The sequence below is a fragment of the Dasypus novemcinctus genome, chromosome 10, assembly GCF_030445035.2.
Source record: "Dasypus novemcinctus isolate mDasNov1 chromosome 10, mDasNov1.1.hap2, whole genome shotgun sequence".
NCBI classification, from domain to species: domain Eukaryota; kingdom Metazoa; phylum Chordata; class Mammalia; order Cingulata; family Dasypodidae; genus Dasypus; species Dasypus novemcinctus.
This window is the reverse complement of record NC_080682.1, coordinates 123931833-123948465: the sequence shown is the minus strand read 5'-3', so window position 1 is coordinate 123948465 and position 16633 is coordinate 123931833. Positions and strand designations below refer to the sequence as shown.

The following is a 16633-nucleotide window of genomic DNA, read 5'->3' as shown; positions in this document are numbered from 1 at the left end:
AACATGGGTGAACCTAGAGGACCTTACACTGAGTGAAGGAAGCCAGACACAAAAGACAAACACTGTGTGATTGTGTTATTATGAACTAAATATTGCGTAAACTCATGAGTTAACAATTAGAATTTAGGTCACCAGAAAATGGAAGGAAGGTAGAGAATGGAAAGCTGAGGGTTAATCTGTGCAGAATTGTTAAAAAGCTTGTTTGTAAATCTTTGGAAATGAATAGAGATGGTGAGAGGCTATCGTGGTACTTGTGACTAGCAGAGCTATTGCATGGGTATGACAGTGGTTGAAAGGGAAAGTCTAAGGTCATGTATATTACCAGAAGGAAAGCTAAAAAACTTAACATGGGACTGTATAACATAGTGAAACCTCATGTAAAACACAAATATGGGTGATATTACATATAGAAGGCTGTTTTTACAAATATACTACAGAGAAGGAAAAAAGAACAGCAGCTATGTACAGCAGGGAAACAGAGAGAGAATGAGAGGTGATGAGTTTTGTTTGTCTGTTTTTTTTTTTTGTTTATTACTATTATTATTGGAATAATGAAAGTGCTCTAAAAATGATTGAAGTGGTGAATGCACAAATATGTGATTATAGTTGGTGTACCATTGATTGTATACTTTGGATGGATTTATTAATATGCATAAATACATATAAATAAAATTGATTTGTTAAGAAATGAGGAAAAAAGGAGGGCTTCTGCTTTTATTGTGGTCAGGGTGGAGGTTAGTAGATTTACCAAGGGTGGGGTGGAAAAATCAAATATTGGTTAGTTAAAACAAACATGTGCAAAACAGTAAAGGGAAATAGCTGTGTTTGGGGGTACTTTTGGTACTTGGGAGTTATCCTGAATGATGTTACGGGCCATTATATGTCTTGTAATAACTTAAAAAAATGTACGGGAGAGAGTACAAACTCTTATGTAAACTATAGTCCACGCTTAGTGGCAATGCTCCAAAATGTGTTCCTCAGCTGTAACCAATGTACCACACTGATGAAGGATGTTAATGTGGGAAAAGGTGGGAGGGCTAGGCAGGCGGCATGTGGGAAGCCCATATATTTTTAATATAACATTTATGTAATCTAAGTATCTTTTTAAAAAATAGAAAAAAAGTATATTACAAAAAAATCACAAAGTTAAAAAAAAAAAAGCAAAGGGACTAGAAGTCTGAAAGCAGTGGGGGGCTAGCTGATCATTTGGGACAAGCACTGGTACTGGATGAGGGTGAGGGTGGTCTGGGGAGTGGGCGCAGGTGCAGGCTTGGGCTCTGGGGAAGTTTGCCTCAGGGCTGGAAAGCTGCCCAGTAACTAGAACAAAGGTCAGAAGTTAAACAAGGGGCTCAGCCAAAGTAAGACAGATGCTGAGATAGCACACTTAGAATTTTGATAGTTATAAAAGAGTGTTGCTGATTTTTATTATTTAGTTAATAGGTACAACTAACTTAGAGGGTACCCATAAATTGGAAAGAAAAAAGTTAACAAACACCTGTGTCCCTTTTTCATTTTTAAAATAAGATATTCCTTGAGCTCTACAGCCCTGGAGCCCCTCCTGTCTCCCATTCTTTCCAGCTCAGAGGATCAGCTGTCCTCTAGTTTCTGTTTCATCCTCTTGCTTCCCTTTCTAGTTAACATTCTATGACTGGAACCCTCAGTAATATATTGTGCAGTGTTGCAGGTTTTGATATTTATAGAAATATTGTATTAAACTTATTCTATGAATTTTCAATTATAGCCTTCTCTTTCTGAGATTTACCCAAATTGTTACTATGCAGTTATAGTTTATGCATTTTCACTATAGACTATATTCTTTCAGAGGAATATCATTCAATTTTATTTAGCCAGTCCATCACTGATAGAATTGAAATGATTGCAAATAATGTTTCTATGAAGGCTTTTATACCTGACACATGGAGGACTTTCTCTAGTCTAGATGATTCATTCATGAGTGTAATTGTGCACAGCTTCAGCTATATAGAGTTTAGTTTCCAGGAGAGTTACCAGTTTGCGCTCTTACAGTGTGGACGACATTTTGGGTTATTCCATAATCACCAAAGCTTTATATTAATATATTTGAAATGTTCAACTGATGGTAAGTAGTGACTGTGCCTCAATTTTTTTTTCTCTAATTATGGATGAGGTCGAGCATATTTTCACCTCTGTGTCTGCATTTCTTTCTTGTGAAGTAATTGTTCTGTAGTCATTTTTGGGGGGATACAGGGAGACTACATATATTTTTCTGGTAAATTTTCACCATCACACTATTTTTCTTCCAGGATTTTACTACCATTATGAAATCTTTTGTTAAGAGTATCACAATCTTTTCATAGGAAAATTGCTCATTATTTCCCTTATTCAATTTGTGCGTTATGTTTTATTGTTAAGAAATCCTTTTCCAGCAAAAACATTAAAAGCATATTCTCCCATATTGGCTTTTTTATAAGTGGGGCACTTCCATGTTGAACCCTTGACCCACCAGAAACTGATTTTTGTAGATGACAAGGTAAATATCACAGCACATTTCTGAGGAAGTCTGATCTTTTTTGTCCATTTGCAATGACTTCCTGCTAAGTCATAAATCAGGAATCCATCCATCAGGCTACCCTCTTAGATTTCTGTTTTAGTTTTCTTCATTTCTGGACCAATGGCCTGTGGCTTGTTACAGTGTCCTGAGACCCATCTGCTGCTGTCTGGGAAGCTATATTTGGTATTTTGACCCTTACAGCACAATGCTCTAACATTGTTCACTTCCATATTAAGGAAAGTGTTTACAGGCATGAGCAACCCCTTGGAATGTTCTCATCAAAGTGTGGTATTCCCAAGGGTTCAAACACATCGTAACATACCTGCAAATCCAATTCATGTCTCATGTGGATAATGTCCATGAAAGCACATTAGATATTAACTTTTACTCCACTTATATTGAAGCATGTTCTATTTGGGTTATTTTCTATTTCCTATATTTTCCAAATCAGTTTTCTCTATTGTCGTAAGTGAATGATGTCAGGAATATATGACTGCATGTATCTTCCATGAAAATAATTTGTTATCCATATGTTTTGAATTCTTTTCAGATCCCCACCATTTTATTATCTTATTTCTTTCCCATCATTAAGAAATAATGAATCAACTCTGTTGAATCAAATTGTATTGAGCTAAACTTTCATTCTCACATGTAAGAAATTTATTTGGCAAGGAATTAGCCCCTTCAGTTTTTTCATCCATTAGTGTTCATCAGATTCAACCTGAAGGATTGCTCAAACACAGATTTCAGACTCCACCACTCAATTTTGATTGTGCGGGTTGAGTGTGACCGAAGAATTTGCATAACTAAGCAGGGCCAGGTGATCCTTATGGTGATGACACTACAAACATACTTTGAGAACTATGGGACTAAGCAATTTTCTTGTGGCTTAAAACAATAGAAATGTATTCTTTCACAGTCTGGAGGCCAGAAGTCTGAAATCAGTAGAACTATGCTAAAATCAAGGCATCAGTAGGGCTGTTCTCCTTCGATAGGCTTCAGAGGATCATTCCTTTCCTCCCTCTTACAGCTTCTGGTGGCTGCTGGAATTTCTTTTTATTTTTTTAGCTTTATTTTATTATTTTATTTTTCAACTATCACTTCTTTTTTTTCTTACTTTTTTTGTCTTTATTTATTTTTTAAAGTTACATTAAAAAATATTGGTTCCCATATACCCCCCACCTCCCTCAACCCTCTCCTCCCATATCAACAACCTCTTCCATCATCATGGTACATTCATTGCACTTGGTGAATACATCTCTGAGCACCACTGCACCTCATGTTCAATGGTCCACATTATACTTTACACTCTCCCCCAGTCCACCTAGTGGGCCATGGGAGGACATACAATGTCTGGGAACTGTCCCTGCAGTACCAGCCTGGACAACTCCAAGTCCTGAAAAGGCCCCCACATCACATCTCTTCTTCCCATTCCCAACCCTCAGCAGCTACCCTGGCCACCTTCTCCACATCAATGCTACATTTTCTTTGATTACTAATCACAATAGTTCCAGAATAGAATATCAGTAAGTCCACTGTAATCCATTCCTCCTCCTGTGGACCCTGGAATGGTTGTGTCCACTCCACATCTATATCAAGAGGGAGCTTATATTCCACATGGATGATGGATGCAATCCTCCTTCTTTCAGTTGTAGGCACTCTTGGCTAACTGGTGTGGTGGTTGACCTTCTTCACCTCCATGTTAGCTGAGTGGGGTAAGTCAAATAAAGCAGAGTGTAGGAGTTGCAAGTTTGTTGAGGCTCAGGGCCTGGCTATCACATGGACAGTCCAGAGATTCAGGTTCCCTGAGTATACACTAAACCCTAGCACCAACCACAGGTCCGATAAAAGTAACAGGAGAGGGTTGTGAACAAAGATCACATCTAAGTCCAACTCCATCACACAGAAGCACAAATTCCAAAGTAGGGCCAACTGACATGGCACTGAACTCCATCTGCCATGACCATAGAAACAGTGGGTCTCTGTAACCCTCAGAAGAACCAATACCTGGGGTTGTACCTACTTTATCTGTCTCTGGGACTCTGCTGAGGTGTGCATAAGGGCAACCCCTCTGATAACCTCCTGGCTCTTTTTTGGAGACTCATAGCCATATAAACTCATTTGTCCTTTCCATGTCCCCTTTTTATTCAGGTCAAAAAGCATTTTTAACTCCTGATATTATATGTAGGCTGAGATATTCTGCTGGTCTGAGTTGACCCTTTTCTTTATTTTCTAGTTACATCAACAGCTGGTACTTGGTAGTAATCCCTCAGCACCAGGGAGGCTCATCTCTGGGAGTCATGTCCCTTGCTGGGGGGAAGGCAATACATTTACATTCTGAGTTTGGCTTTAAGACTGGCCACATTTGAGCAACACTGAGGCTCTCAGGAGGTAACTCTTATGCACCCTCCAGTGCTATAGCCTTATTTCAAAGAAGCTTTAGTCTACAGAAAAGTTACATTGAAAATATAGGGGACTCCCATATACCCCAGCCCCTCCCCTTTCAACTTTTCACATATTAATAACATCTTACATTAGTGTGGTACCTTTGAAACAATTTATAAATAAATATTGAAACATTGCTATTAACCATGGTCCACAGGTTATATTATGGTTTACACTTTGCACTGTACAATTTTATAGGATTTGACAAAATGTATAATGACCTATACCAATCATTGCAATATCATACAGAACAAACTGAATGCCCTAAAAAAAGCCCTATGTTCAACCTATTTTTTATTTTTTTGCTCCCCCTCCTCTCAGAACCTCTGGTAAGCACCATGTGATTCTGAGGAACTGGAGTGTAGGTGTTGGCAGCAACTCTACTGAGATTCAGGGCTTAACTGGCATATGAACAGACCAGAAATGTAAGTCTCTGGGACCGACATTTAACGGGTATAGTGCTAATTATAGGTTCAAATAGAAGGGTTAGAAAAATCATGGGTAGGAAAATTATAAAGAGTCTATTACTCTGGGGAAATAGGTTAACATACATTCCAAGGTAAGGTCCACTGACAGGGTGTTGATTTCATATGGTTGTGTGTCTTGCTTACAGTATACAAATGTCTCTAGAGGCTTCAGGTACACCCCTTTTTGAGGCTTTGTTTACTGTGGCAGTTCGTGAGATCTGCTGAGATGTGCAAAATCATAACCTCTGGAATGATTTCCAGACTCACTTTGAAATCTTTAGCTATAAAAACACTTTTATATTTAATCCCAGTTTTGTTCAAGGTCTTTTTCCAAATGTTTTGCTAGTTGGCACTTGATGTTAATCTCTCAGTGCCAGGGAGGCTTATCCCTGGGAGTCATGTTCCACATAGGGGGAGGGGAGGGAAGGTAATGAGTTTATTTGCTGAATTTGCCTGAGAGAAAGTCCACCTTTGATTAACAAGGAGGTTTTTAGGGTAAGTTTCAGTTTCACAGGAATAAAGTTCATAAGCACAAGCATTAAAATCAAGGACTTGGTGTATTGGTCTGTCTTCTTTTGTTAGGCATTGCCTATGTACTCTATATACTCTTGTCACTATTAGAGAACATAGGACTCCCCAGAAAGGGAATTTAATATTTTGTTGGTTATAATGTAGGTCTCCACCCTCTGAGATAACAACCCATGACCACATGAACACACTCATATTTCATAGAGACATGCCCCAGGCCTGCCCTTCCTCATACATCTCCCCACTACTGATATCCTGCAGGGGTGAACCTCCCCTGCCATAGTTCCAAAAAGAACACTCCCACAATTGTATTCTCAACCATAGTCCTCTACCTCCCCAGAGTTCACCTGTTCCTTCCTCCAGCCCTCCATCAGCTCCATGAATAGCCCAACCCATTCCCCTAAATCCACTCACACTCCAGCAATATCCACCCCATTCACATCACTGCACCACTTTAAAATCCCATGTTATCCTCAGCATATCATATCCCGTTGGTTCATCTAATAATTTATGGCTTTTTCAATGGTTTATAGTATTTACAATTCATGAATACCAATGATTAACCAGAAATATTTGAACCCACCTGTTTTTCAGAACTAATATCCTCTCTCTTTCACTTTCAAAAATACAATTTGGTTAATGATTTTGTATATTGTTGAGCACAATAGTAGGGAATATGAAGAGCAAGCATTTTTTATTGTATTTTTGAAGGTATATAGATCACAAAAAATGTGACATTAAAAAATACAAGAGACCCCCACATACCCCACACCCCACCCCACCTCCACTCCTCCCACATCAACAACCTTTTTCATCATTGTTGCACATTCTTTTCATTTGGTGAATACATTTTGGAGCACTGTTGCACTTCACGGATTATAGTTTACATTGTAGTTTACACTCTCCCCCAGTACATTCAGTGGGTTATGGCAGGATATATAATGTCCAGCATCTGTCCCTGCAATATCATTGAGGTCAACTCCAAGTCCTGAAAATGCCCCCACATTTACATCTTTTCTTCACTTTCCCTTCCCTCAGCAACTACCATGGCCACTTTCTCCCGATCAATGCTACAGTTTCTTCCATTACTAGTCATGATAGTTCTTTAGTAGGATACTATAAGTCCACTCTAATCCATATTTTATTCCTCCATCCTATGGACCTGGGATGGTGATGTCCACTCCACCTCTATATCAAGAGGGGGCTTAGATACCACATGATTGATGGATGTGATTCTCCTGTTTTGAGTTGTGGGCACTCTTGTTTCCCTGGTGTGGTGGTTCACCGTCTTCACATCCCTGTTAGCTGAACTGGGTAAGTTCAATGAACCAGAGAGTAGGAGTTGCAGCTCTGCTGAGGATCAGAGCCCAATTGGTACATGGCCAGTCCAGAGATTGAAGTCTCCTGGGTATATACTAACCCCAGCACCAACCACAGTTTCAGAAAAAGTGACAGAAGAGGCATGTGTAGAAAGGTCACACCAGCTCCATCACACTCAGGAACACAACTTCCAAAGTAGGGCCCACTGACAAGGCCCTGAACTCAGAGCCATCTGACATGTCTGTAGAATCTATGTGTCTCCATAGCCCTCAGGAGCTCCAATACCTGGGGTTGTATCTACTTTGGCTGTCTCTGGGATCCTGCTGAGGTGTGCATAAGTCTGATCCCTCTGATGACCTCCCAACTCTTTTTTGAAGACTCTTAGCCATATAATGTCATTTGTCTTTACCACTTCCCCTTTTATTCAAGTTTTTTTTCTATTTGCATCACTGGTTAGTGATTGTAGTAATCCCTCAGTGCCAGAGAGGCTCATCCCTGGGAGTCACATCCCACACTGGGAGGAAGGTAATGCATTTACATGATGAGTTGTTTTAAGGGAGTGGCCACATTTGAGCAACATGGAGGCTCTCAGGAGGTAACTCTTAGTTACCCTGCAGCTCTAGGCCTAATTGAAATTTCAGGCACATAGGCTCATAAACATAGCCATCAGCATCAAGGGCCTATCGTTGGACCATCCTTCTTCACTGGTCTTTGCCCTAGCACTTGGCGGATTGTTGCTGTTCCATTGGGGAATCTGAATGAGCTCCCCTGGCTAGGATCTCGGCACTCCCTCAGTTGTCATTTATAACTGTAACTACCATGAAAATACCCAACCAGTATCCAAACATTTTTATATACCCTATATACATGTTCTAGAGCACTTCCTCCCAACCACGTGTCCCCCATCAATAACACCCCACAGCAGCATTCCTCCCCTGCCATAGTTGAACCCCTCTGTGGTCCAAAATTTCTTCAAAAATGAAGCCTAATACATTGCAAAATTCAATTAATAGGAAAATGAAATAGTAAGGATAGGTTTAAAGAATAGAAATAGAATACATGCTAATTTAGAAAAAATAAAGTAAAACAAAAATAAATTGGGTTATTAAGAAATGAAAAATACCATAAAACTTTGTTTTTGACATTTTGCCTTTCATCACTTTAATAGGTGTTGCCCTGTATATACAGTGGCAAGGCAATTTCTTTCATTTCTTCCTCAGTGTCTACATCCCTTTTTTTTTTCTAATTTTAATTTTGTCTTCAAAAAACTTTTAGATCACAGTAAAGTCACAGTTACAATATAGGAGACTCCCATATATCCAACATCAAACCCTTTTCCCGCTTCCCCAGCAATGATCTTTTTACATGTTTGTTGCAGCTAATGTACAGATATTGAAACATAGCTATCAAACAAGGTTCCATTTTGGTTTATATTTTAGACTGTACAATCTAAATTTTTAGTTACATTATGGTTTACATTATGGTTTACATTTTAGCTTATAGACTTTTCTACATTTTTGGTGAAATTTAACATGTCCTATATCCATCTATTGAAAAAAATTTCACAATCTCATTTTTTATTAACTTTTTCATACATCAAATATTTGTTAAGTGACAAATGTGTCATAGACATTGTGTTATCTGCTAAGAATACAGTACTGAAAACAAAAGACCCTTGACTTACATCTTATATATTAAACTGTTACAAAAGGTAAGGACGAATATAGGATTATAAAGGCATATACTTGTTTTAAGTGTCAAAAGACATTTCCCCGAAAAAGAGTTGTTTTAATGCTATGGAGAATTTATCAGGATGATTTTACTAGGTCAAGAGGAGAGAAAATTATAATTTATTCTGACATTACATTGTAGATAACTGGGTCTGTTTGCCATGTGAATACTTTGTTCCTGAATTAAGCTCCTAAAACAGAATCACAAACCCTATGTTCTTGTAATTTCAGCAAGCTCCAAAGCAGGTGAACTATAGCAAATATTCTTGTTAACAGACCACAAGAAAAACTTTTAAATTAAAGAAAATGAAACCAAAACAATTGCATTTTGAACAATATTCACTTGTAATAACAATAATGAGATATTACAATAAAGTAGAACGAACTTAGCATAAAGGAAAATAAAGTCAGTACTGATTTGCTTCAGTTCAAAAAGGACTCCTCAGGTATGGATTTCTTAGGCATAAATTCAGGTTCTTGACTTATCTATGATCATACACAGCCAGTGTAAATGAAAGGCCTGATAGGGAAATTGAAGGAGTAATCAGGGTAGCGCCAGATGAGGGAACTATTGGCAACATTCAAAAAGCTTATACTTCCACTCTCACAATCAAGAAACACACCAACCCGGCCCTGAGGTTTCTGTATATACTGACAGATCAATGGGGCCATGGTATAAAGACTGTAATGATTATGCTCCTTCATACATAAAAGAAGAAACATATCTTCAGATTCAACCAGTGTGTCAGGCCTCCCTATCCAGAAATCCCTACAGACTCCTAGAGCCCAGTCCCCAGAGTCGTCCACATCCAGCTCCCAGTAATGTTTGCCCAAGATGAGGGCCTGGGTTCCCCATGCAGCCAAATATTTAGATCTCTTAGATTTAAGAGCTGCATACCGATGGTCATGCCCAAATCTCCAACTTCTCGCATTGTCAAACAGCGTGATATTGCGATAGGTTGTTTCATTATTGAAGGTAATGTTCACTGAAGAAAGAAAAAAGAACATTTTAGTTATAATCAATCAATTTAAACATGTCTATGAGGTGAGAGGGTCTGCAAGGAGTTTCACTAGGAAAAAAAAAAACCAAAAAAAAAAAAAAATAGGCCAAGAGGTCAACAGCAGTTTTGGCCTGACAACACGAGATTCAAGGGCTACCTGTTTAAATAGAGAAGAAACAAATACCCAACCACAATAAAAAACATTCCTAAAATCTCAGGATTATAAAGAGGAGGAATATATTGCCAAGTTCTTACTGATTACATTTCATGGTACAGAAAAGCCTGGAGACCTGTGCTTGCCTGGCAAGTCCTTAGCAATGTAACTACTGCCCCATTTCAGGGAAAAAACACCTTAGACCTAAACAAAGGGTGATGATGTGGCCAGAAATTTTGTGATAGTCCAGTAAATCCAGAAAATTTCTACTAGGATATTCTAAATATGTCTTCTTAGATGACGTTACCTACTCAGAATTTCCTGCTTTGTATGGCTGGTTCCATCTAAGGACTAATCGTCCTCTGCCTGCTTGTCCCATCTCCAGGGTTAGGTCTACCCTGGAGCTCTGTATATGGTCGCATCAACCACCAACTGTCTTACTGTGGTTGTTCTGCATTTAGTTCTTTTACCCTTTCTCATGGCATATTTTCTGATTTTATAAAATAAATGTATATTGTGACAAACTCAATAATTAAGAAACTTAAAGGAAAATATTCATTAAAAAAGGGCACTAACCCTATCACCATATTAAGTCCATTTAATTTGAAATTAATTAAAATAGAGTTCAGTATGACTTACTGGAAAAACAATATTGTATCTGAGAGTGGTTCTAGAACTCAAGGAGCCTTTTTTCGGAGTCATTCTTTTTTCTCATTGACAAAATTATTGATCACTTTTCTCTGACCCCATCTTCTATTTAGGTTTTTTTCCCCATATTATCACAGTGCAAATAGGATTTCTCTCCTCTGCTATTTTAAAGGTTAATCAGAAGTGAGATGCTGCCATGAGAAATCATTATGAAGGACACCGTCGTCCCAGCTATGGGCTGACACTCACTTCGGTCCAATCTGAGCATGTCCATCAGTCCAGTGATGGGCCCTGCACTGAGCTCTGGGGGCACACGCTGGGGCATGTGCAGCTGCACTGACTCACTCCTGCAGGGGGAAGATGCAGGTAATCTCTATGGTGACAAAGCTTCCATCAAAATATGCAAGAAAAGAGATAAGCCTTCAACTGAAAATTATTCTTGGCCCCTTATCTGATACTGTATTTTGCCTCAACAATCATGGGATGGTGTTGCACTATTCTCAAGTAATATTCCTTATTTGTTCTGCCGACTTGTACCCCTTGCTTCTCAGAGGTACACGACTTTTTCACTTATTGCCTGAGTGAAACTCATCCGTGTATCTCAATATGCTTTTGATCTTCACATCTAAGACGATAGGTAGCTGTCTTATAGCAAGTTGTGACTAGATACCTTCTTTAGACACAGAAGAAAAAATTAAAACAATGATAACTTCTGATAAAGGAGGACTGAAAGTCATATTCACTAAACCACGAACCCATGAATATATAAACAATTTAATATAATCTAATGAATTATGTCTTTGATTTGGTAGAAACAGCTTGATATCTTCAAAGTCCACATTGTACCCCAGGTTTCACTGAAGGGCAAACTAACCTTGACAGTATATCTCCAAAATCCTGTAAAGAGAAAAAGAAAGTGAGATCTTCAGATGAGAGTGCCATTCTGCCATCCATTCTTTGACTTTAAGAATGTTTGAAAAGTTCCAACCACCACCTTCCACCCTTATCGTAAATCTCATGAGGAAAGATTATGTCTGCACCAACAAATTGATAGAATCAAAATTCTTGATAAATTCTGAACCCCAAAGGTGACAGAAAAGAGAGATGGCACTGGGGGTTAACCATGGTGACCATGCAGTGCTGTCTGCAAAATGTTTACTCCAGCTGATCCCTGACGGTGGTTCAAATCTAGGTCTTTTAAAAGGAAGAACTAAAAGGTTACCTTTTCTCAGATTCCTCCTTGTTATCCAACTGGAGACAAAAATGGAATCTCATGTATGAGTTGTTCCTTCTGATTTTCAGAGAAGCAGGTAGATAAGCCTTTTAGATGAGAATGTTCCCTAGGGAAGCCACTCTCAAATTCCATAAAGCTCTGTTGCTCATGGCTAGGAGAGGAGCTGCCATTCATATCTGTCTTTTCCAGTTGGGCATTAACCTCCACATGAATAAATAGGTATATGGTAGCAAATAACTATTGGTGATCACACATGGGATTTTAACTAATATATATTTCAGACATGTCCTTTGTTTTTACCTGGAGCATCTCCACATCTGGTTTTTGGGACATTGTTATCAGTTCTTCATACATTTCTCTTAGTTCTTTCCCCTTTTCAACTATGTGACTTTACTTTCCTTGGGTTGCTGAGAAATGTTTTTGCCTTCCTGTGTCAGTTTCTCTAAATGCTGTTTCTCTTCCTCATGGAGATCTGGATGCAACTTCTGATACACAGCTTTGATAATCAGTCTCCGCAGACACACATAATCCTACAAGGACGTGGCTTTCCTAGGTCACATACCCAAGGTGACTTTCATATCCGCCACTTAAAGCTCATCTATTTCTCTTTGAATCATGACTTCTACCAAGCAGCTACAGACACCCCAAATCCACATCCTTCCACTTCTCAGAAACCACGTATTCCTCCATTTTCTCCTGTGATGGTTTAAAGTTGTATGTTCTCCGGAAAATCATGTACTTAAAGCTTATCATTTTCTGGGGGTGTAAACTTATATAAGGAGGAACTTTGATTAGGTTCTTCAGTTAAGGAGTGGCCCAGGGGAGATCTTAATCTGCTTCAGGGAGTCCTTTAGAAGAGAATGAAATTCAGAAGTAGGGAGAGAGAAAGCTTTGGAAGCAAGAATCCGAAAATGTCAAACCCAAGAAAAGAAGGAAGAGCCCAGCAGATGTTGCCATGACCCTTGCCACGTGACAGAGGACTCTAGCTTTTCAAGCAGCTGGTGTTTTTGGAGAAAGCAATCACCTGATGATGCCTTTATTTGGACGTTTCTCTCAGCCTGGAAACTGTAGAGTTTTAACTTAATAAATTTCCATTATTAAAAATGGATCTATTTCACTCTATCTGCAAGTCTGCTCCTTAGCAAACTAGAAAACCTTCCTTCATTTATTTTCTGCTACACGAACAACTGAACCCATCTTCTTAGCAGTGGCTTCATGCATTTTTTTAACTCCTAAAATGTATGAGAAAATGTCTTTGAAAGTTAATGCTTTGTTTTGTGTTCTTCTGTATCCCAAAGACTGAAAAAGTCAATTGAAATTTATGGGTGATATTAAATCATTCTATGCAATCTTCTGACCTCTTTTTCAATATTTGCCTCTTGTTTTAAACTTCCTTACCCTACAGCCTGACCATATACACTCAGCAGAAATGTTGCATATTACTCTCAGCATTAGAAACTGTCAGGCAAGTTCCTAAGCTCAGGCCCTCAAACTAATTTCTATCCTCAGAGTCATTTTTCTCCCCTTCTTGTGTCTATGAATTCCCTTGCCTATCCCCGCTCAATATTGATATGTTCCTCTCTTCTCAATTTCCACTTTGCCCCCTTAACTCAACTTTGCAACATATTCTCTTTTTGACTGACTTGAGCCAATATTATTTTCTAGATACCATACTTTCATGTTTCACCACTATACTTTCATTGCCCTTCACGCCTCATTTTCTTTCCATGGGAACTTTGAATTAGCTACAGATCCCAGTCATAAGCGCTACAATTTCTGGAATTCAGATGACACAGAAATCTCTTCCTGAATTACCCAGGTATTATTCATACGTGTCATTCAGAACTCAAATTGATTTTGGCCCTGGGAAACTGCCTGACCTCCTGAGCAATGATGACTGAACTTTTCCAAATCCTTGTATGTGTCTATTATACATGTTAGCACCTGTGGCATATTGTACTGATGGCCCTTTTTCTAGTGGCTTACATATTAGGATCTAGAAATACTATCCAGGAGGCATGCTACCCTTTATTGAAAACATGGGTACTTTCCCTATTGGTCAATCATTAACAGAATGTCATGGAACATGGTGATTCAGCACAAGTACTCTTGGTATACGTTTCCAGTCGCAAAGTGGTTTTACAGATACACAGTCTCATACTTACCATCCACACATCAGTTACTCTGTCTTCTTCATTTACATTTCTTTGAATTTCATGCATCTCTTCTCACAAATTTCTCATCTGCTTTGAGAGCTTCTCCTGTAAAAGAACTATCAATTTGAGGACCAGAGAAGCAAATTTTACAGGTTTCAGTCCCTGATAGAGAGGGACAAAGAATGAAATAAATGAACCATAAGTAATGTAAGGATGACAATATTTCCCTGCTTACCCTCCATAACTTCCAATTCTGGGAAATTTCATACCATAGCATTACAAAATTTAATGTATTTCTATGTCTAAGTGATTGTTCTATGAGGATATAATGTAACATGGCTACTCTTTAGATAAGCATCTCTTTTCAGATTTTCGATCTATAAATGCTAGTCTCATCCCCTCTAATATGCTATTATTTGACTTCTTTATCCAATTTTGCTAAATATATTCCCAATTTAAAAGCCTCCTTTGCACTTGTAGTTTGGTCACCAGGAACTCTTCCTGCAATGGATGGGTTTACAGCACCTAAGAATTATATATATAAGAATTATATTACATAATTACATAATTGTCATAATAATAACACCAATTTAATCACCATCCCATTGGAATGGAGCCCCAAGATGCGCATTTTATTCATAGGTTTATCTTTGGTTCCTAGAAGTGTGCCTGGCACATACCAGGGCCGCTGTAAAGACCAGATTAATCACCCGTCATGATCCCCATTTCCTTAAACTCTTGGCACTAGTGTCCCCACCTCTCAAAACGCTCTTTAAGGCATCACTTACCCTGAAATCCTCTGCGGCCGACTCTATGGAAGAGTGTCTGTGAGTCTCGTGCTCCTGAGCCTTGGAGCAGAGCAGACACAGCAGGTGCTTGTTCTCGTCACAGCAGATCTTCTTAGTCTTCCTGTGTGTCCCACACATGTGTTCTTTAGAGCTCAGAGACTGGCAGAGACTTGAGTGTCTAACATGGGACACCAGATTCTTCAACACAATATTGGTTTTGAAGTCTGTCTGCTGAGAGATTTCCCTACAGGTGGGGCATTTGGTGGGAGTTTCAGCTTCCTCCCAGGAAAGGTGGAGACAGGGTCTGCAAAAGCTGTGCCCACAGCCTGTTGTGACAGGATCTGCCAGCAAGCTCAGGCAGATGGAGCAGGTGAGCTCCTGCTGGAAGGCTTGGGACAGGACTGGGTCCATTTTTCTGGGGTAAGAAAATCAGAAGTTTATTATTCTGCTTTGGTGAGGCAAAAGTTGAAGCAAAATTTTATTTAGATTGAGACTCAATAATGCACTTGTGTCTAGAGCAAGAGAGCATTTATCTTGCATATGATGCAAATGGGAAGAATGAGACACAGAGAGCTTACAAGCTGTATAGGAAACTTTGTTGGTTATATGTCCAACACGTTTCTATTCAATTCTCGTTTGTCCTCCTTAAAAGCACTCTAGCTTGGTTGAGGTGGTATTTACTTTCAAAAATGTTTTGGAATTGAGGAATTTGATCCCATACATGGTTCAAAGGCTTGGTCTTGTTCAGTCTGAAAATCAATCGTTACGCTACTTGCCAGTGATTGGTTTATAAAAGAGCATTGGAGAAAGTTATTTTCTCATCGATAATTATTTTTTTTTATGATCTCTTTGCTGCCCTTTGTTGTCTCAAACAGAACCCCTTACCCAAAAGCAATTTCTGAATACATAATAATTAACAATGGGAGCAGATGTAGCTCAGTGTTTGCATACCAGCTTTCCTCATATGAGGTCCCTGGGTTCAATCTCCCACCCTGGCAACTAAAAAAAAAAAATTAGCAAGGATTAAAATACACTTTGTGCTTTCCCTCGACAGAATACCTATATCTTCCAAGTCCTGTGAAAATATTATCAAACATCTCTTTACATTGTATAAAGATGTAATTGCCATGCAATAATAATCAGCATCAGAAAACAAGTCACGTTTTTCAAGATTAATTTTCGTGTCCTGATTTACACAGTACATGGTAAAGATCATATTTCTGCATGATCACCAGTAACACTTTCTGCAGGCCAAATCATTTCTTGGCTATTTTAAGATTTAAGCTGAAAAACTAATATTTCCAAGGATGTAACTAAGCACTCTAAAAATATTTTTCAAGTCAATGCACTATCTCCTTGTATGGTGCAGAATATTCTCTGTCCTACATATACATGTGTGTGCTGCTTGTAGAACCGAATAGACAACATTTAAAAATGGAGAATAAAATACTGTTAACCCATTTTAGGATCTATACCAGGTACAAATTACAAGCTACTTGGCAACTACATTCTGTATTTTCCAATCCACATGAACAACCAAGGAATACATAAAATTTTAGTACAAAAATTAGTCACCATGTGAATTCCAAATATATATAGCAAGAAAAGATTACAAAAGAGTTTAAATCATGA

At 38.6% G+C, this 16633-nt stretch overlaps 1 protein-coding gene across 1 annotated transcript; it reads right to left on the bottom strand.

Moving 5' to 3' along the window:
• Window positions 1-9512: 9512 nt before the first annotated feature.
• Window positions 9513-15412, bottom strand: LOC101446924 (tripartite motif-containing protein 43-like). Its single transcript, XM_058306361.1, is given in 7 exon segments — window positions 9513-10006; window positions 11067-11170; window positions 11698-11720; window positions 12358-12443; window positions 12446-12587; window positions 14223-14318; window positions 15002-15412. Coding segments are annotated over 7 exon segments (1356 nt in total).
• Window positions 15413-16633: the final 1221 nt, after the last annotated feature.